Source organism: Larus michahellis, chromosome Z (assembly GCF_964199755.1).
Source record: "Larus michahellis chromosome Z, bLarMic1.1, whole genome shotgun sequence".
In the NCBI taxonomy this organism is placed as follows: Eukaryota; Metazoa; Chordata; class Aves; order Charadriiformes; family Laridae; genus Larus; species Larus michahellis.
In genome coordinates, this window is record NC_133930.1 from 73,584,270 (window position 1) to 73,606,844 (window position 22,575).

General features: G+C 39.1%; 1 protein-coding gene across 4 annotated transcripts in view; it reads left to right on the forward strand.

Annotated features, from left to right (window-relative positions):
• LINGO2 (leucine rich repeat and Ig domain containing 2) overlaps positions 1 to 21,750 on the forward strand; it is a 552,583-nt gene extending 530,833 nt beyond the window's left edge. For 3 of the 4 annotated variants that reach the window (XM_074570242.1, XM_074570243.1, XM_074570244.1), the window contains one exon: positions 8,123 to 21,750. In XM_074570242.1, the coding sequence (XP_074426343.1) occupies positions 8,123 to 9,979 (1,857 nt within the window). In that variant the 3' untranslated portion in view covers positions 9,980 to 21,750. Of the gene's footprint in view, positions 1 to 5,420; positions 5,618 to 8,122 lie in introns of all 4 variants that reach the window. The other variant, XM_074570245.1, reaches the window with a different exon arrangement.
• Positions 21,751 to 22,575: the final 825 nt, after the last annotated feature.

The window sequence follows — 22,575 nt, forward strand, 5'->3', positions numbered from 1 at the left end:
TTTTCAACACAGGAGATACTGTCCAGGCAACACGGGTGTCATCTTTACTGCTGTGCCCAGACAGTTTTAGAAGAAAGACTGTTTCTTTCAAGATGAAGAAAGATAATCTTTTAATGTAGAACTGCTGTTGACAAAAGCTTACCTCTTGCAATCAATGCAGTTAGCTTTCCTACTGATTTAGTTTTGAGTTAATTTATTCAGACTGCATTAATTAGTGCAGACATGAAAAGCAAGTATAGCATTTAACACTTCCACGTCCTCTTGTTCAGTGTCCTGTTCATAGCAGCAGAGCGTTCTAAGGTTCGTCTGCCTAGATACATTGTGAAACACAACAAGGTCCTCTTTGAAATAATGAATCCTAACTTGCAAGAGATTTTTACTGTTATGACTGCTGCATTCCCCCAAGAGCAACAGCTTTAGCTCTTTACTTGTTGTTGTGTGTTTTCCCCTTCTGTACTACAACAACTTTGCCTTTCTTCCCCTGTCAGAAGTCATTCTCAGAATCTGGAACATTAAAATCTTGCAAGAATCATCAGTGAAACAGAACTTGATGGATTTTTGCTTAGTATCAGTTAGGGTTAAAGTGATTTAATAAAAATGTGCACTCTTTTATGCATTTTATAATACGCATCATTTTTTAAGTCACACATCATTCAATGGATGTCACATGCAGAGATACTTATCACCAAGTCCAGGTATGGAGTTCTGCTACAACAGCTGGATCCCTTCCCAATACTAAGCAGCCCCGACAAGACGTAGTACAAACTACCAGGAAGCTGCACTGTTTTCAGAGACATTAGTCTGTATCTTTCTTTGTTATTGCATTATCCCCTTTAGGTCTCTCAAAACATCTATAGTCATGGTAATTGTGCTATTCCTGTCTTTGACACTGAATATTTACCTCTTAGTGACATCACTTTTCACCAGTAAAATAGGGATACCATTTACTAGACATGAGTGAACAACTTGGCAGAAGATATTTTGAAGAATTTCACCTTTCAAAAATTTGCTTCCACATTTGGGGGAAATAGACATCAGAAAAGATGTGCTATTCGCAGTATTTCACTAATTTATTCAAATAAGAATTCTTCTTCAAAAACTGTTTCTATGCAAATGTTTGCAATTTTTATGAGGTAGCGAATTGTATGAGTATGATGGTAGTGTTACCTTCCCTAAATGGTTGACTTTATCATTAATCCATGCAAAAAAATCTGAATTTTACTTCACCTCCAAGCCTCTTTTGCAACCCTTCACATAATTGTTCATATAAGCTTTTTGTAAACCTCTTTTCCTTCCACTTGCCAACAATGTCAGTGGGAATGTCATTTTGTCTACAATTCGTGCAAATATCTCCACTTTCTTTTCCTGCTATTTATGCATGGAATGTCTCCTGTGAGATAATCCTTAAGGTGTATTAACTTTTCCTTCAAATTTCTTCCTGAGATTCATTTTCTCTGTGACAACTGCAAGAAATTGGCAAATCAATCTTAAAAACATTGGGTTAGAAACAGAAGGTGTACTGGTGGCTTCATCTCTTTGCTTAATTTCAGATGATCTGGATTTCTAAGCCTTGTACAAGTAATTTGTATAATCATATGAATTTATCATTATGATTTTCTTACCTTCTGTTGTTTGGCACACTTGCTTCTTTCACTTTGATTCAAAGAATAACCTAAGCATTAGGGGTAAAAATGAAACCCTGTTGTCTAGTTTTATAGCACCTAGTACAAAGATTTTAACCAGTCTTATAATAATACTAGTGGATAAGCCGTTCAAAGTTTTCTCTGGTGATAGGGGGTTTTGTTTGCTTGTTTGTTTGTTAGTTTTCTTTTTTTGCATTTCTGTATCATGTCCGTTATAACAGGATGCCATTCTGGGTCTTAGAATTAGAAGTATAACCATGGTACCACTGGAAACAAGTACTGTTTCTTCTGAAAACAAATGCATCTCAACTATGGTTTCTGAGTTGGTGTTAGCCCATGAAGCTTTTCCTGATGACTTAGTAGTAGAGAATGATCCCAGGACTGTAGAATAATTGAATCAGAACTTTGTTTCCGATTCAGTGAATTGGCAGACTGTTGTTGGTGCTGCTTCTGCTGCTATTCAAGTTTTCTTCCAATCTATTAATTATTGAAATGCAGATAGACAGCTACTTAATGCTTTGCAGTTTGTTTAAACACTGAGATGTTTACGAGATCAATGAAGGGATGGAGAAAAAAAATCTCTGCATAAGCCAGAAAAGCTTGACTAAAGAGACAGGTAAGTTAGTACACCATAGTTCACTTCAATAATTTCTGAGACGCTCTCATTTAAAGAAAAATCCTCCTTTGAGGAGTGTATAGGCAGGGTTGACTTGGCCTGTGATAGAGCTTGGGATCAAGACACTAAGCTTAGAAAATTTCCTGGCACAAGACGTGGTGGGGCAAAGCCTTTGCCACACATGGGGTGTTAAATCGAAAGGTCATATGGTGGGATTGTCAGAAAATAGCACAGTCGGGATTTCATTCATCCTCCTTGTCACCTTGTGTCTTGCTGTAAGAACATTCCCAAATGTCTAATATTTTCATGTTTCTCTTTGGCTGTCCCTAAAACCATCTCAGTTTGTCATCTTCCCAGCCTGTTCACATCCATCCCCTGTGGAAAACTTCCCATCATTGCCAACTTGGTGCAGTCCAGCACCAAGGACTCCTCACCCTCCCTTACCTGGTCTGGTTCAGCATCACAGGAGTGTGCAGGAAAGCCAGATCAGTTGCTCTTCCAAAATAATTGCAATAGGTAGTTGAGAGATAAGGTTATGAGTAAAAACCTTCCCAAACCACACTGAGCTGGCCATAAGTTTGCATCACACAGGTAAAATCTGCAGTAGATTTAGCCACTCATATTCAGTAACTGTCTACTGAGCAGATGAGCAAAGGTGTTATGTGGCAAAGGTTTGAGCAAAGATTGTGGCTTACTGTTTGCTGAAATGTGACAGATGCTGACAGTAATGGCAAAGACAGGACTCTTCACACTCCTCAGTATCTGTTGCCTGCTCCAAAACATAAGAATCCTAACAGTCAGCGAGCAAGAGGAGAAAGAAAAAAAAGTTACAGAGGAAGAACAATTTACTTTCCCTGAGCACAGGGTTATAAAATAAACATCTGGATGCCTTATGTATTGAACAATGTGAAGAACAGATACAGTTTAAAACACCTCTAAAACAGGGACTTCACCTGGTTCTCAAGATTAGCTGGTGGTGTTTAGTTGAATAATCAGTACTAGCCAGATACCTGTCATGCAACAGTTCATCCTAGAAAGTTTATTTAATACAGTTATGTATTTGAAAAGGGAATCTTAGAAGAGAAAATATTAAATGACTTCAACATTGGACAAACTTATCATCTCTCATATGATCCACTGGATTTTTTTAATTGTTTTAAAGGCTGGGAGAAGGGGAGGGAAAGGTGAGATTGAATCTGCCAAGTTTGAGCATCAAACATGCAGCTAATGACAGAAACAGATCTTCTGATTATCTTTTTTTGTCTAAGGCCTGGTCCTATGCAGTACTGGAGCAACAAATTGGAAAAGGAAAAGAACCTGGTCAAATGCATTCTTCTAGCCAGAAAGGCTTCAAAATGAGTCTGAGAGAGAGGGAAAAGTGATACAATATATAGCACATTTGCATGGCTTGATACAGTCCTATCTATGATATTCAGAACTGCACAGTATTCTGAGGAAGGATGTGGTTGCTTTATATTTTTTTTAGTATACTTCTTCAATTTAAAAGCTACAGGGTACTGATACGTACGCATTCTTGTAAGGCATTTACGGGTAGATTCAAAGCTGCAGAACTTTATGCAAAGTGATTTGCATTTCAAAGCAGTAGAGATGGCTGTTTGAGGTGAGATCACACAGAACTATTAACTAATAACTTTAATGAGCTTTCTTAATTGCATAACTGAACTTTGATTGGGGTCCTGTGATGAAAAAGAGTATCAGCCAACAGTAACTTGACTCTTGACTTCTGACTTAAGAAACAGAGCCAGAGAAAGACAAAAAGGAGGTAGTCAGTTAATTTTATTTTTTTTTAATAAGGAATTCCATGATAAATTTCATTTCTCAGAGTGTATTGAACTGTGATAAATACTCCAGGAAGGTTGGGAAAACAGTTTTACGTGTTCTCGTTCTCATTCAAGCATATAACACCTGCCGGTTCATAATTATTTATTTTATTAGAATTTTTGTGCTAACAAGCTAGAATATTGAGAAGTACTCCACAGCGCAAGGCATAGTACAATCACAGAGCAAAAAGATGATACTTTTAGCTTACATGTATGTATATACAAATACTTGTATGCATGCACTTTACTTTCCTGCGTGTGTCATAGTGAAGAAAAGTTGTACAGAGGGATGCAAAGAAGGATAATGAGGTAATCCTGCAGAAGTTTAGAAAGAAGTCCTGTACTGGCAAAGGATAAAGTATGTAGGTCCTGGTTGTTTAAGCAGGAGTGAAAGATGTCACATTGAAGAGTGACACTGATAGTTCAGCACAGTGCCAATAAAGTTGCCAATTAATTAGCACCCCACAAGTCTAAAGAAATGTAGAAAATAATTTTTCACTGCAAGAAATCATCTTGAGGTGAAAAATATCTTCTAATGGTATAATTTCAGTAGGATTTTTAAACACTAGGGTTGTTGTTTAGTGGATATATAATAATAAGCAATAGTGATCAAAGTAACAGAAAATATAAATTAGGGATGAAGATGTATCCTTTCAAAATGTTGTTGCACTGAAGGCCCAAGGGAGGCCCTGCTAGTGATCTTACCAGACTTGTCCTGAAAGTACCACTTCGCGTTCATTAAATTCTGGTCTGGGACTGGACCATAAGCAGTAGCTGGTCAAAGTTCACTGTAAGTTTCTCCCAAAGTTCACTTTGTCCTGCAAAGAGTCAGGAATATTGAAGTTGCCCATTATTTCTTTCCCCAGACATTTTTACCTTTTGTTCATTATTTGTACAATGAGGTAAGGTAATAATTTTTGTATAATAAAGATAAAGTCTCTTTTGCACAAAGCAGTTCAAAGCTAAGGGTGTAGTCACAGTTGTGATTAGCAGAAACCATAATAGTATCATCTGGGTCAATGTAAATTGAAATAATTAATTTAATTTATGTTATCTTCTAATCTGTACTTGTTGATCCATGTAATCTTTGTTTTTCTGATTTATGATTTAATGTAATTTATTATTTTTCCTTATTGATGTGTAATTTACTCCAATTTAAAATGCAGTTCTGAACTTTGCTTGCCCTCAAGCGCATACACACACATGCACACACTCTTATAGGTAAATGCATATCCGTCTTCATCTGTGTGCACATGCTCTTGTGGAAGGCAACTGTTACTGTTTGAAGTGCTTTATTAACGCTACTTTTCTTTATTCCAGGCACGGTCAAAAAATCCTTTTATCATCTTCTATACTGTCCATCTTCTACTTTATACTCCTCAGAAGTTCTAGTTACCAGGTGGCTTGGATAGCTGCAAAAAGCATTTCATATTTTTGCTATCTAAAATGAGCACACCAGGGGTGCCTCTCTTCCACTGAACCTGTTTACTTTGTGCTTCATACATTAGGTGAATAAGGTAGGAAATTAATTCCCTGCGTGCTAGAAGTATCAGTATGAAAGCGCTAACCTCACAGACTGAGCTCTGAAAGTAATGATCAGAGCACCCAAAAGCCCCTTTGATCTGAACTCATTGCAAACACTTAACTCACAGACCGCTATACACTTCCAGTTTTAACTTAGTGCCTAATGAAGTGAAGTTTATCTCTGAAAACCTTTGTCACAGCTGGACATAACTAGCAATACTTAACTTGCAAAACTACAACTTAAGGGGGAAACTAAATGAAACTCAGCAGGTTGTCCTTCTAGGACAAAGTCGAAATGTGCTTTTATAGGTAGTATAATAAAGAATAGTCTTCATCCAGGTCCCCAGACTGCATCGCAAAACCAGCGTGTAATTTGTCTCCTATTATTAGTCTCTGCATAGAAGTGTCAGAGTGGAAAGAAACAGCCACATCAGTCAAGAGTGAGATTCTTCCACAGAGTTATGAGAGGAGTAATATGTGTACCATGCATTTATGGTCAAAGAGCACAATTTATATGCACCTCCAGGAGAATTTTTTTGTTCACCCAATTAAATTTTTAATGGTCAAAGCATAACGACTGTTTATTTACTTAGTCCAGTTACAATAAAGCTAAAGCTTACAATCCAAACCGCACAGTTTCTGTTGAGAATTGTTAATGATACAATAAGATCAGTAGATCCAAGTATCTGCTCTTTTTCTTGCACGTTGAATCCCACCCTTCTGATCATCCATAGCCTAAGAAGACAACCCTCCTCTCTCAGGCAGAACCATTTGGTGAGTTTTCACATCCCAAGCTGTTTGCCAGGGGAGCACAGTGTTGTTGCAGCACAGTTACTCGTGGGATTTTCTTCTTCGTCAGTCTGGACTTTACTCAATACTGGTTTTATGTGCTTCAAACAGCTTATTTGCTAAAAAAAACCTATCTAATGGGATCTTAAATTTAGTTATGCCATATTTTTTTAAATCTATGAATCCTTCTGTGCGTATGGGAGGATTTCTTTTATGATGCGATCCACATGACTGAGCACAGATGAACAAAACTTGACTCAAATTTAAGTTGAAAACTTCTTAAGCACTAGCCACATGACTCTCAAAGCCCAAAGACACAGGTCAGGCAATGAATGCCTGCCCATTGGGTAATTTTGCCATTACGAGTAGCACCAGCTGGACAATAGTCATCTATCCAGACCTGAGAGGAAGTTACAAGCAGGAGCTATGTAAATAATTTTACAAGTACAACTAAAATGAAGCCCAAAATAACCCATAACAAGGTCTCACAAAGCTTGAGGCACCTTGTCAGGTTTATTACTGTTACGAAGCCCGACTCCCAATACTACCACTTGGCATCAAGTTGGCTGTACCACAGGGATTAAAGCCCTTCCATAGTCCTTGCTTGCAGCGTACCTTACTTTGCAAATGTCTCATACGCACCTACCTTTGATGAGCACCAACATTATTATTTATTTTTTTTCTTCTTCTTTTGAAATGGGTTATTGAGTATCTTCGTTTTGTAGCAACCCTTGAAAAAGTCTCTTGCCTTTGGTGACTAAACCTATAAAGTACAGCCTTTGGAGACAGGTATTTGATTTAATAGAGGTTATCTTGCCTTCTACTTTCCTTAGTTTTAACCTGAAGGCAGGAATGAATAAATCTCTTACTAACTGTGATTTCCACATAATTTGTTGTGCTTCTTTGGACATTGTGCTGCTTAAATACAGTCTGCTCATCTTATCTTGGTTTTCTCTCCCTCAGAGCTAGTTTACGTATCTTGGAAGTACAAAGATGTGTTCTGTAGACACTTCTCAGGTCTTTGGTTCCAAAAATCACATAAAATCTCTCTGTGCAGTAAAAGCAAAGAATCAATTTGTCCTTAATACAAATTCTAATCAGAGATGCACCAGTTCTTCCTTCCTCATCTGAGACATTGTGTATGTGTATGAGCGAACAAGCTCCATCTATTTATAGCTGTAATGTGTGCAATAAATGTTAAAAGGGATCTTTTCATTGTCAAGGAGCTCCTTTTCTTGAAGATAATGCATCATTAAGGTTTGCTTTAAAACACTGACATGAATAAGACAAAAGCCTAGTTTCATATTACCTCACAGAGGTGCAATGCTGTAAACTTTTCACAAATGTGATTAGTCCTATTTGCAGAATGTATGGTGTTTATCTCTGTATTAGTTATAGCACTGTCTTGAGGAGACCTGCTGAGAGTAAGAAAATAATAAAACCTAACCTCCTTTACTGTTTGCAGTAGGAAAAGTTGTTTTGTCTCCTCTGAAGTCTGGAAGGAAAATGCTGGATAAAGAGATCCTTCAACAAACCCAATGATAATGAAGGAAAATCTGTTTTTTTGTTGGTTTTGCCATTTGCAATAGGTTTTTTTGTATTGTTTCAAATGCAAACACATGTGCCTGCTTTGAAATGGTACTGTAAAATTGGCAGAGATCTTTTTCTGAAGACTTATCTTATCCTCTTTTCCATCCTTATCCCCACAGGCCCGTGACGGAGGGTTAGACTGGATCAGTGGAGTCATGCGTCACACAGCTGTATCATGCTGGCAGCCATTCCTGGGTCTGGCTGTGCTGCTAGTCTTCATGGGCCCCACCATAGGCTGCCCGGCCCGCTGTGAATGCTCAGCACAGAACAAGTCCGTCAGCTGTCACCGAAGGCGTCTGATGTCCATCCCAGAGGGCATTCCCATTGAGACCAAAATCTTGGACCTCAGCAAGAACCGGTTGAAGAGCGTCAACCCTGAGGAATTCACATCATACCCTTTGCTGGAGGAGATTGACCTCAGTGACAATATAGTTGCCAATGTGGAGCCTGGAGCCTTTAACAATCTCTTCAACTTGCGCTCCCTGAGGCTGAAAGGAAATCGTCTGAAGCTGGTTCCCCTTGGGGTGTTCACTGGGTTGTCAAACTTAACAAAACTTGATATAAGTGAAAACAAGATTGTCATTTTGCTGGACTACATGTTCCAAGATCTGCATAACCTAAAGTCCCTGGAGGTTGGGGACAATGATTTGGTTTATATATCACACAGGGCTTTTAGCGGACTGCTTAGCCTGGAGCAGCTCACCCTGGAGAGATGCAACCTCACAGCTGTACCAACAGAAGCTCTTTCTCACCTCCACAACCTCATCAGTCTCCATCTGAAACAGCTCAACATTAATGCTTTGCCTGCGTATGCCTTTAAAAGACTGTTTCGCCTGAAAGACCTGGAGATAGATGCCTGGCCCCTCCTGGACATGCTGCCTGCCAACAGTCTGTATGGTCTCAACCTTACTTCTCTCTCCATCACCAACACCAACCTGTCTGCAGTACCTTACTCTGCTTTTAAACATCTGGTTTACCTGACACATCTAAACCTCTCTTACAACCCTATCAGCACCATTGAAGCAGGCATGCTTTCAGATTTAGTGCGCCTGCAGGAACTCCACATGGTGGGGGCCCAGCTACGTACCATTGAACCACATGCTTTCCAAGGGCTCCGATTCTTACGCGTGCTTAATGTGTCCCAAAACCTGCTAGAAACCCTAGAAGAGAATGTATTCCACTCCCCCAAAAGCCTTGAGGTCCTCTGCATTAACAACAACCCTCTGGCCTGTGACTGCCGTCTCCTTTGGATTTTACAGAGGCAACCCACTTTGCAGTTTGGAGGCCAGCCGCCGATGTGTGCTGGTCCAGACAGTGTCAAAGAGAGGTCATTCAAAGACTTTCACAGCACAGCTCTTTCCTTTTACTTCACCTGTAAGAAGCCCAAGATACAAGACAAGAAGTTGCAATACCTGGTAGTGGAGGAAGGGCAGACGGTGCAGTTGATCTGCAATGCTGACGGTGATCCACAGCCTACCATATCCTGGGTTACCCCGCGTCGGAGGCTGATCACAACTAAATCAAACGGAAGGGCCACTGTGCTGGGAGATGGCACCCTGGAGATCCGATTTGCTCAAGACCAGGACACTGGGATTTATGTTTGTATTGCAAGTAACGCAGCGGGGAATGACACTTATTCGGCCTCCCTTACAGTAAAGGGGTTTACTTCAGACCGTTTCCTTTACGCCAACAGGACCCCTATGTATATGACAGACTCCAACGACACAAGTTCCAATGGAACTAATGCGAACACCTTCTCTCTGGACCTTAAGACAATATTGGTGTCCACAGCTATGGGCTGTTTCACATTCCTTGGAGTGGTTTTATTTTGTTTCCTCCTTCTTTTTGTGTGGAGCCGAGGGAAAGGCAAACACAAAACCAGCATTGACCTTGAATATGTCCCTCGCAAAAACAATGGTGCTGTGGTTGAAGGGGAGGTTGCTGGACCACGAAGGTTCAATATGAAAATGATTTGATGGTATTCTGCTAGCAGTGCTTTTTCTGTGGCATTAAAACCAATTAAACCAGCCTGGCATGTGGAATTGCTGGGCAGAAGCAGCTTAATGCAGCTGTCACTGTATCAAAAGGTTACATGAAAATGGAAAGACTATTTGTGGTTATACAGCAGAGCCTCCAGACCTTGAGGCAGATATGTCAGGGCCTTTCATAGAACTGGTAAATAGTACCAACTGTTTGCATTGCAAATATTGGCATTCTGGGGATATCAGCAATGAACCGCTGGCTCATGCTCATGGACAATGTTCAACATTTTCTACCACTACAAAAAGAAAAAGAAAAAAAAAAAAGCCTACAGTGTAGGATTTACATACTTAAGGAAAAAGACACATTTGTCTAAAACATACTCTACAGTGAAATTTGTATCTATAGATCTCATTTGGTAAAACCTTGCATCATCCCTTCTAGTTGGTTCAACACCACAAAAAAATTGGTAGTTTTTTTTAACCTACATCTATACTGTGTACATTTTAAAGCAATACAAATGAGAGGTTGTGCTTTTAGATATCCACCAATACTGACCCAAGTGTGATGTCACCCTCCTTTTAACTACCATCTAACCCAAATTAGACTCTTGTAGTTAACAATTAGAAATTACATCAGATATTTTTCTCCTCATGTAGAAGGCCAGAGATGAATAGTTGAGAGCAAAAATGCTCAGCTCTGTTATCTTCTCTTCATATAAATATAAGGCATGTGCCTAGTTTTGATACAGAATGGAATATTTTTTATATCTGTGATATCACACTGGACCAGTTTACTGTAACATAGCCCTGGATCTCACCAGGGAAGGCAACCCCTAGACATTGCTGGCATAGAGTTGAGTTCTACCTTGAAGAGAGCAAGCTAGTTTTGTTAGCCCTGATTTTAATTTCAAAGCTCCTGTTAAAATGTTCATATGTGCTGGGAAAAAAGAAATAATGTAATGCATTCTGCGTACTCCTTGGGAAATATGGTCATCTTACTACTTATATGAGTGAATTGAAACACACAAAAGCTCTGCTACTAAGAATGAACTCTTCTCCAATGCCAAGTAAACTATGGTTGTCCATGCATAGTATGGGGATTTTAATACTAAGAAAATGTTTAAAACATGGTAGCCTCAAAAAGGCTAACATACTGCCAGATATAATGAACCTCTAGCCACTGTCATTCTCATCTTGTATATTTGTAGATAACACATAAACACAAAGCTAATTTCCAAGAACAGATTACTTAGCTATTCTTGATGCCATTTTACTAACTATGTGGTTATGTTTCTTTCAGGGGCAGTATCTTAGAGCAAGAGGGGCAAGTTTTTCCAGGTTTTAGGAAGTTTTTTAATGGAGAGAAGACAGAAGTGGAATGTTAGTTCAGTACAAGTAACGGTTTTTGTTTTATAGGTCTAAACAAACCCTCAGAAGGCTCAGAACTGAAACTTTATTCTTTATCCTTTATTGTTGATAACCACTTTTCTTATTTTGAAATTCTCAGCAATGGGAAGATACGGAGTTGTTCAGCCACCTCTCAATTTTCCAGCAATTATGAGCCATAGGTTTGTTGCTAAGTGAATGATAACAAATACAATTTATAAATGATTGGCATAACCAGAAGTAAGGATAATTATGACTATGTACATGTTTAGACAAAATGAATATTAAAATATTATAAGACAGAACATTCTGTGTCCAATCTTAAAATTAGATTTCAGCACTTTGAAACCAAAGTCAGGCTGACCTATAATGGCATGCAGGTGCTTCTAAAATTAATATTCACATTCTTTGGCAGAGATTTTCTAAGCAGGATATAAATCTCCCACTCTTATCGAGGGAAATGTGCCAAAAATTTGTAATATCCAGCTGTGCTCCCCAGGTGTACCCCTAACATAGCTGTAGGACCCAAGGCTAGGCAGTTTTGAGAATCTCTTTTCTTAGTAGTTGATCTTTGGTTGCATCGTTGCTCCATTTTAGGTCACCAAACTGAGGAGGATGCAAGACTTGATACATTTTCTTCACTTTAGTTGATTTTAAGTTTAGAGTTGTGTTTTCTTTTTTTGCTTCCTTTTTTTTATGCTCTGAACTAGATAGCTGGAGATTTATGAAGATGCTTGAGACTAATCCTCTTTGTTCTCTGACAGTTTGTAGAACGTTAAGGAAATGGAATAACCCCTGACTAAATTCTATCACCAGGGAAATTATTTTTGCTGATATAATAACCACCGCACTGAAGTCCAAAACTCTACTGTACCTTAATGTGGGCAGTTAAAGAAACAAATGGGGATAAAACGAAGTGTTTCTGAACTGCCCATTGAAGACATTTGCATGTGCCTTTCCCTTGTAATTGTCATTTTTTCAGCCAGTAATCTATTACCCCTGCAGTCATTTCATGTTAAGTGTTAAAATCAATGTTAGAAGCAAAAATTCTCCTAAATTCTAGACAGTTGCAGCTGATAGCTTCATACTAAATGACACAATAAAAAAAAAAATCTAAAAAAAAAAACCTAGAAAAAATGTGCTTTTAGGATTAATTATGAATTTCTGAAGTCCCCTCTTCCCTTAGAATGACTCTAAAAAGTGATTGCATTGTTAGTGCACTGCAAGGATTTCTGAGACGTAATGTGCTTAGTTACCTATGTGAAATGTGTGCTGGTGATGAAAATCACCGCTTGCTCTTGCTGAGCACCACCTTGCAGAGCTGTCAGCGTTGTGTGTATGGCCTTGAGTTCAGTCAGTATTCAGTTTTTAAGAATCAGTGTTCGCTCCCTGCCTCTAGCAATGTTCTACTTTTTGCAGCCTACTTATTTCACCGTAGACTTGGCAAGGCATATGGCATTTCTTAACGTAAGTGAAGACAGCAAAACTCAGAGACAAGCTTTTATCTTGCTCCATATAATCTTCTTTATCTGTATTTGTGGGACACGTGCTCACAGTGGCCATGTTGGGTGGATAATGAATACAGTGTCAAGGTCATACCTAGATATGCACCTTTTTGGCAATTCTTTTAATAACAGAGTGTCTGCCTACCCTGGGTCTTGAACGATTCACTTCTCCATCACTGCTACAGATTAAGGAGACACCACAGTTTATCTTACTGCAGGGGAAAAAAAGAACTGGGCTGTGAGGAGGCATCTGGCCCACATGGCTCCCCTATCATATATTCAGAAACAGGTGGACAGTGCGTACCTGCGCTAAAAGAGGGAAATAAGGTTTTTCCTCTACCTCTGACTTGTGTACTGGCTGCCCCCCAACACTGGCACAAGGCCCAGCCTGAGCTTACCTGATGGTCAGTGCAACAAAGCTCTGAGGAGTGGCAATAGTTCTGCAGAAAAGCAGAAAACTGAAAATGTCAAAACCAGAAGAGCGACTTGAGAAAGCAGGTACCACAGTATCCTTGTTAATAATTCCCATAATTCCCAGTGCTAAGCCTCCTACAAATACATTTTGAAGTCCACATCCACAGAACAGTACTCCTCTTTCATAATGGATGGATGTACAAGTGCTCAGACTTCCCACGAGTGAGTTAAAGAGAGCGCTGCAGCAACTTATTAAGAAAAGCATTTGCAATGATATAAGGACAGATATAAGACTAAGCAGTGCCCCATCTCAACCTTATTTTTAGGTTTTGAGGTGATTTTCTTTCCCACCCCTGACCCCCCCTTCTTCCTTTCTTATTAACTTGGCACCATTCTTTTGAGAAAGGCTTCGTCCACAACATCAGCTTGGGTAAATTCAGATTGGGACACTGCTTTTACCCTCTGTTCCCCCCTCCCTCACCATTCACAGAGGCTCTCAGTGCCAACAGGGTCAACAGCTCCAGACACAAATGAAATCAGCCAGGAGACTCTTAGCCCCTGTCAATACAAGCTGATGCCACTAGGTACTTTTTTCAACTAAACTTTTTTTAATTAAGTTAACGTAATTGTCATACTGCCATTCAAGGTTTTGTTTATGTGAATGGTAGCTGTCTTTTTTTCCTTATTTCTTACGTCATGGTATTGTATCACCCATGATGGTAACAATTATCCCACAATAAAGAAAATCAAGAAAGCAAGCTACCTTACACCTTCAACACCACAAATTTTATTTGAGGCATATGAGACGCAGTAAGAAGTCAGCGTTAATATTTAATGGAAAGTCTTATCTAAACCTTGTGATAGAATAAAATTGGTGCAGAGGTGCAGAGAATGTAGGTCATGTTGCAACTGAATCACATCAAAGACAGGTAGAAATAGACTTTTTCTACACCATGCCTAGATATCTGTTTTAGATATTGGACTTTTCCGGAAAAACTTTCAAGATGTGTGAATGCCAGAATTCCACAATTAACCCATAAAAAGACAAAGCATTGGCTGAAAATCCATTAGAGTAAGCAGCTTCTGGCTGCCCAAGGACAACAGCAGCTTCTAGCAAAGTCAGCCGGGAAACTGTAGTCATATAGTTATTTTGCCTCATCCGCTACTGCATCCTGTGAAAAAAGGGTCCATTATCCAGTAATAAAACAGACGATCCTTACTCATTCTTCTTCAGAGAGGGCAACATTTGTGTAAATAAGCTACAGCCTCTTCCACTCCATCCCCAGGAGTGAAACATCCAGAAAGAAGTGAGGAAGGGGAAGACTACTCTGTCCAGTTTGCTAATTTTCTTTTCCCCCTGGATGATCCTAGTCTACCTGGGGCTAGCGTGGTGACTGCTCTCTCCACTCTCATCCTCTCAGCTCACAATGTGGCCTGACATGGAGTAGCAGGGAAAGGAGCACGTGGCCAAGCTGTCCCTCCTCCCTGAGCTGTAACTCTGGTCTTTTCAAATAAAAAAAGTAGAGCAGCAGCAGTATCTTAGAAACTGCAGTCTTCTGCAGTAACAGCCGTAAGACAACATGTGGGAAAACACTAGATACATGCTTTCTGACCTCGTTTCAGTATCCTAGGTGATTGCTTTTTGTACTAAAAAGAACTAGGAAAGAAGAACTAAAAAACTTTCATCCAGTAATTTAAAAGTTAATTGTGCCTGCAGAGGTTAAAAGAACATTTTTGGAAAAGGCAAAGGGCCTGATTGCTGGAGAATCACTGAAACAATGAATGAGATTTTTCAAGTTAGCTAAGCAATTTGGATGCCCCCTTCCTATCACCTGTAATAAGAATTACAAACTCAGTTTTCCTTCGCAGCTTAGAGGAATCACAGCCAGTTGGTTCAGTGATACATGCTCCCTTTGCCTGCCTCCTAGCTCTGCACTCTTCCCTTCTAAGTTTCAAATGATTGTGATGTCAAATGCAGATCTCTGGTTTTGGTTTACTTTCACTGCATGTTCACGTGGCTTTTGGAATCTAGATCTCAAAGCAGGATCTTAAACCTTCTTCAGATCAATAAGTAAAATAAAAAAGGAAGAAGATTGAGTAAACCTCTTCCTGCAAATGAAATAAAACAAATTCTGTGAGCTTCTTGCTACTGAGATAGTTACATGCCAAAAGCAATATGCAGGTTAAAGAAGTCTGAGTCTTTTTTTTCTTTTTTTTTTTTTTTTTTCACTAGAACCAGGTGGTTGGATATGAGGCCAGCTGGAAATAAAAACCTGTATTTATAACCTCAGCAGAATAAGGAAAGTGCTGTCACAGTCAAGAGAATGTTCCATGTTATTTCAACTTAAATTTAAGGATACGTTATCTTTCATATTCAAATAGTTCATAGAAAAGTACAAAAGAGCAGAATCTCACCTCATAATTTGATTATTTGTATTTATTCAAACTGGTACCAAAATTGTCATAAAGCAGACATGTTGAAGCAAGAGACTGAAAACAGATTTTCTACTCTAATCAGGCAATATAAATCAGGATAAATCCTCTTGACACTGTTCTGTTCCTCCTTGGTTACGCTAGAAATTTGATAAAGGAATCTAGGTTTTTTGCTTTCTACTAAGTGGGCTATAGTGGAAAATAAGCAGAGCTTATGTTTTAATTATTTCTCACCTTGTGGCATACCTTCTGTTCTGGATTGCTTTAATATTTACCACTGCTAACTGAGCTGGAGCATATGAAAATGTAGATTCTAGGAAGAAAAGAACAAAAGGCAAAAGAAAAAGAAAAAGACAAACCTTAAAGGTGTCTGCCTGTTTCGGTGTGTGGTATTTCCAAGTCAACAACATTATCTCCTCACACATAAGCCAAGAACAATGGCATGAAATTTCAAGGCAGGCGTGAAGATGGTTTTCAACTTGTACACATGTTACTAATTTTAATCTTTCAGAAAACAAAATATTATTACTTCTTAAAGAATTCATTTATGTCATTTTGATACCTAAAAGAAAATGACACTTTGGCTTCATTACACTGGGCACAGTATAAGTAGGAAGTAAATGACAACCCTGATCTGGTGAGCTTACAGCCATATAGTAGGAAGTTGGCTTCTGGGCAAGTACATATGATAGCAAGTCTCTTATTGTTTGGGGAGGGAATGCCATAGTGCGTATATATTAAATTATCATCACACTTACTGAAATCTATTTGCAAGCACATGTAGTTCATATGTATATGTTTGTGTGTGCAAAAAAAAAGAGTTATATTTGTTTTGTTCTTTTCTTACTTCAAGTATTAAATGTATATTGTTTTTAAAAGGTGACAAGGTTAACCAGAAAAAATGTGTTGTACTTTATTTTACTATATATGATCATAAGTATGGATGGGAAATGAAACGGCCTTGCTGTTATGGTCCATGAAGCACATGACAAGTTGGGTTTGTCCATAAGTTCGCTTCATGTTTGAGCAAAATATGCTAATATAATGGAAAAAAAAAAAAAGGCAAAAAAAAAAGCTTTGTTTGTCAAGACAGTTGTCCTGAATGTCATTTTAAAAGTTAATTTAGGGCTTATGTCATGATGTGTATCATACTTATCCAAAATGAAACCCAAATAAATAATTCCATGGAGTGGCAAAATTTACTGGGAAAAGTGAAGAACATTTACATTGCTTTCCCTATTGTAGCTTTTTTTTCAAGGGGTAGTGGACTAACCTAAAATGAGAAAAATACAGACCCAAGGTTCTCAGTGCCAAGTCTTCACAACAGGTAATCTGCTCAGATCCACCACTCTTGAACTGAGAATATTACAGTCAGAAAGAGAAGACTCTAGGAGGTGTTTTTCATCCACTCACTTTCACTCCTGCTTGATTGCATGGGGCCCTTAGACACAGAGAAAAACCCAGGTCACATTCAGATATGTTTTGGGATTTATTCTCCATGCAAAGTGTCCATCAGCCTGTTCCCTCACTTTCACTTGCACAGTGTGTACAGGTAATTGGTGGGGATACTGATATGGCTAATGCTGGAAGGAAAAAGCTTTCCACTTACCATCACATGGAGAGCACAGCAGAAAGAGAGATTTCACCAACTATGTGTCACTTGGAAGGCAACCAATACTGACGATTTGCATCTGAAATGTGGTTTCTAAAGGAAATCACCAGTATTCAAACTCCACTGTAACTGCACCAGAAAACTTAAGTGGTGGAAAGTAGATTCTATTGAGCTTGAAAGCTATTCCAAACCCCTGAGGCTTGCCATGACCCACCAAATCTATGACAGAGATCAGCTTTGAAGAAGGACACAGGCCAAAACCTAAACTATTGCTATTCCCATTCTCCCACAGCTAGATACTTTCGCCAACAGAGAATTTTTCTTTCTGGGATCATCTGAAATAAGATTTATCAGCCATGAACCCATTATCCTCTAAACCAGGGCCCTATTCACTAGAAGAGGAAAACAAAGTTGCTATTTCTACCTCAGGAAAGGAAGCAGCAGGCTGAAATTCTGCTGGATTGCTGGGAGCAGAGACAGACAGGGACTGAATCTGAGCTCTCCTGTGCCTCCTGAAGTCTGTCTTATCCTTCTGCATTTGCACTTGACACCTCCAAAAGGTTTTGGCTGACTTGCACCACTGTACCTTCCTCTGCAACAGAACGTCAAATGCAATGAATCTGTGGGCTAAACTTAACTATAGATTATGTTAAGAATATGCTATATTTTCATGTTCTCTTATTTTGCTTTAATTTGGTAATGTGATGGACAGTCTGCAGTGTACTGCAGTACTGCCTTCAGTATGACATGAAAAAAAGAGCCATTGCTCCTACCACTGCATTGAGAACATCGAGTTTGAAATGGGCATTGAGTTTCCTTAAAAGGTTTCTCTACCTAAGCTTTAAATTTCTGTTATGCAATTCAAGTTACCTTTTTGGACTACCTGACGTTATCACAAGAGGTGGAACCTGTTCCTATATCACAGGATCTAATGTGCAATTTCCAGTTCATACAGTAGAAGAAGGTACTAGTTTTCTCCACAATAACAGATAGAGAAAAACACTATCACTTCAGGCAATCACCAATATATTAATTAAAATAAGCCACATCATGGCCAGGGACTAAACAGAAAAAAATTTTGCTCCCCAGAGCTACTCTTCTCATGAAAACTTGTAATATCTTTAGGTAACTCTTCACAGACAAGCACCACTTCAGCTTATAAAAAGCATCGAAAATTTTCTAGAGCACAGACGCTTTCATAATTTTTTGAGAATATTTATACATTTACAGATCCACTATAGAAGATTTGCCTCACAATTAGTAACCCTATGTTGGATATCACAGTAACCTTTAAATAAACAAATCTTGATATCCAAAGTATATTTTAAGAAATACCTGGGTTTAACATTTTTGTATTTAGAAAAGATAGTGGGAAATGGGAAATCATACTATTTACCAATTACTAACTCAATTCACAGCAACTGAGTTATTCTCACATGGGGGAATGCTCACAGTGAATTTTCTGCCTCATAAAACCTTCCCACACACAGCCGTAGATGACATGCTATAAAAAAAGGGCTTTATTCATCTTTGAATTTCGTCTTCTTTTGTTCAACAGGGGGAGAGGCTGGTAATTCATGCTGGGAAATCACAAATAAATATGGAACTACTGGATTAAGAAACACAGAGTTATTGCAAAGGACCTGTCCTTGCCGTCTATAGACTTGGCGGCAGGCTGGGGGATTTGGTATAAATTCCTTCTTTCCTAGATATAGCAGATTCTCCATAGAAATTCTTATTTTGCCTCTGTTCTTGGAAGGATAAGTTTCAACCTTAGTAATCAAGGGGAAACATAATATAGTAAGAAGTTAGTAAAATTGGTTGGATAGTAGAGAAGAAAAGAAATTAAAACTTGCATTAAAAAAATATATGACACCGGTAATTAGCACCTTGTCTTTTAAATTATTTGGGTTTGCAGGAATTGGTTTATTAGTTAGTGGCTAGGGGATACATTCAGCTAGTTAAAGCTGCAATCACCAGCTGGAAAATCTTATTTACCTCATCAGTCCCTAAGTGGAAGTTATATTTTTCTGAGCTATTTTCCAGTAACTTTGCTGTTTGTATAACTCAAAAGCACAAGTGATGGAGAGCACACTTATTTTATTATAGGAAGACAATGATAATAAATTTAATCTATTACTTTTGCTACGAGAGATCTTTACTGTATGTACAAAGACTAATAGATTACATCCATTATATAAAGTATTGCTATCACTAAAACCAAACAACATCTCGTCTTAAGCTACCAACCTTTGGTGCATCTGTGTGGTGCATCAGTTCTAATCCATTGCAGATAATACTTAGCTTTTACACAGAGAACAGGCGTGCACATGAAGGGGTTGGAGGCAATACAGCCCTCTGACTTATACAAAAGCTTGCATTTTAATGGGCCTTACGGAATCTTGTGTTGGCTTTCGTGAGTTTGGCTGGCTGTCACATTTTGCTAAAGGATGTCAGATCAGCATTGCCTGACTTGGGGAAGGCAGAGCTGTCGGCAGTTAATGCAAATAAAAGGCTGGAACTCAGGATTTCTGAGCTGTAATCAAAACCCCTGGGCCTCTAACTCTCTGGAGAATACAATACCAATATTTACCCTGCAAAAGGAAGATTCTGCCATTTTCCTGAGGATTATAAAGCCAAGGAGTTACGGTTCGGCCATGCCTGCATGAAGAATGATAATTTTGTATGTAGGTTTGTATGCTGTAATAGGCATTGTTATCAGACAAACAAAACCTTTTTTTAAGAAACAACCCCTACTGCCCAAAGTGCTCCAGAAGATGATGGCATCGTGGTGACAGCCGTAGTCTGCCCTGTAGTCAGCATTTCCAACAGCTGTAGAACAGATGCTCTGGCAGAGGAGTGAAAGTACATGAAAGAAAATTGTCATGAAAGATGCACACCAACTAGACTGTCTTTTTTTGCAATTCAGTGGTATATTGCATGAAAGGACCTTTTAATGCCTCATTTAATTAGTGGGTTTGCAATGCTTGAAAACTATGATTCATCTCCCAAGGAATCTATGAAGACTTGTCGCTTTGCCTTTGATTATAGATGAGAGATGGCAAAATGAATGCAAACCACACATCAATTGTCAGGTTGTCAAGTGTTACACCAAGCACTCAGACTACTACTACTACTACTACTACTACTACTACTACTACTACTACTACTACTACTACTGCTACTACTACAACAAAAACTCTTGCATTTGGTCCTTCTACAAGACTACCAAAAATAGGTCCCATAGTTTTCTACTCTTTGATCGAAGTTTATTGAAAGAACGCTAACATTCCCACAGGTTCTCCAACTCTTTAATAGATAAAGTAACAAGTATCCACTTTTGAAATTTCTGCTGCCAATGTTTATCATAGGGAATTTGTCCTGACACTCTGTTTACTCAATTTGCCACAATGCTGAATCATGGCCAACCTTATCTTCATTTTTTAATCAAAATTGTTTTCCTTATACATGAGCCAAACACTTGGATCTGCCCCATTCCCAGCTTCTGCTTTAGCACTGAAGCCAGAAGAATTTGCTGTGAATGTCACTGAAGCACATTTGATAGTTAATGGCCAGTTACTGCCTCATATCCAGCAGTGACTGGGAACTATTTCTGAGGTATGGGCCTATCTGGCACGATTAAAAATAACTGGTCCCTGGGAACAAGAGTAACCAGCGTACGTCCGTTTTTCCATTGAAGACCACCATCAGCTCAAGACACTGGAAGGCGTGTGTTGAAGTCAATAAGAACTGAAGGGAGTACTTGCTGAACGTATATGCCATCTTAGAGAGCTGCGCTTAAAAAGGCATATGAGAGATCAGTTTGTCCTTTATGGCTTAACATGCTGAAGCAGAAACCCAAACCACTGAAAACGGGAGGAGGGTATGCATTAAAGAAACCACAGGCATTTTGCTCTAGGGGCTTTTATGCTGTAAGAATGAAAACTCAGAAAGATGGATAAGTGATGTCCTTGTTGATGGGAAAATTATTTTCTCAGTGTGATAAAATGCTCCCTCCAGATCCTGTCTTAACACAAGGATTCTCCTCTCTCCTTGTTCAAAAAGGAAAGCTACAAATCACCTCATTTCGTAACAAATACTTTCTTAAAATGGAGCCTGTTCTGATCAAAAGATCAACCCTTCCTGGATTTTCAACAGCTATTGTAATTGTTTTTCATAGAAATCGATTTTAATTGTAATACTGTTCTGCTACAGCCCTATTGTCTGTGTCCTTCCGAATTGTCAGTTACTTAAAAGAAGAAATAAAAGCTCGAAAGCACATTGTTGTAATTGATTCCTATGTTTCAACTGTCTATCAGAAACAAAGTTATAAATTTCATCTGTTGAGGCACAAAAATAAATTACTTTCCTTTAAAAAAAAAAAGAAGAAAAAATAAAGATAAAAATCCATTACAGTTTCACTTGTGTTTTTTAAGGCAAAAGTTTGAGGCTGTAATTCTGGTCCTCTGCTATAGTTTTGGAAGTATGCATAGTGTTCCAGTAAGTGTATTGATTATAAGGATTAAAAGGTTTTTTCTTTAATATTCCAATGAGGTTGCATTTCCTGTAGGTATAAATCTATTGTACCCCAACTGGGATAGACTTGCGGTGTCAGTGTCTTCTCCCATCCTGCCCTTTCCCCACACTTTCTAACCAGTGTTTGACTGGTGAGTTCAGCATGTACTGTCCCCATCCAGCCCCAGGACAATCAAGTGTAAGGATTTGTCCCAGTGCCTTGTCCCCAGGCAAGTGCAGGGAGAAGGGATCTGGGTGCTGAGGAGCTGCTGATCCAGACACCTTTAACTGGTCTCCGCCATGCTGCCAGCCCTTTCCCCACTGTCCACCCCTTTGTTTGCTGGTCACCATTGGGAAAGAGGGGGCATATCGACCGCCACAGAGGGGAGCAACTTTTCTCTGCTTTGGGGACAGATGTGCCCTCTGCCGGCAGCCAGTCCCTTTCTATCTACATACCGACACTTAGAATCATAACACAGTTGGAAGGGACCTTAAAGATCACCTACTTCCAACCCCCCTGCCATGGGCAGGGACACTTCCCACTAGATCAGGTTGCTCAAAGCCCCCTGGCCTTGAACACCTCCAGGGATGGGGCATCCACAACTTCTCTGGGCAACCTGTTCCAGTGTCTCACCACCCTCACAGTAAAGAATTTCTTCCTATTACCTAATGTAAATCTACCCTCTTTCAGTTTAAAACCATGACCCCTTGTCCTACGCTCCCTG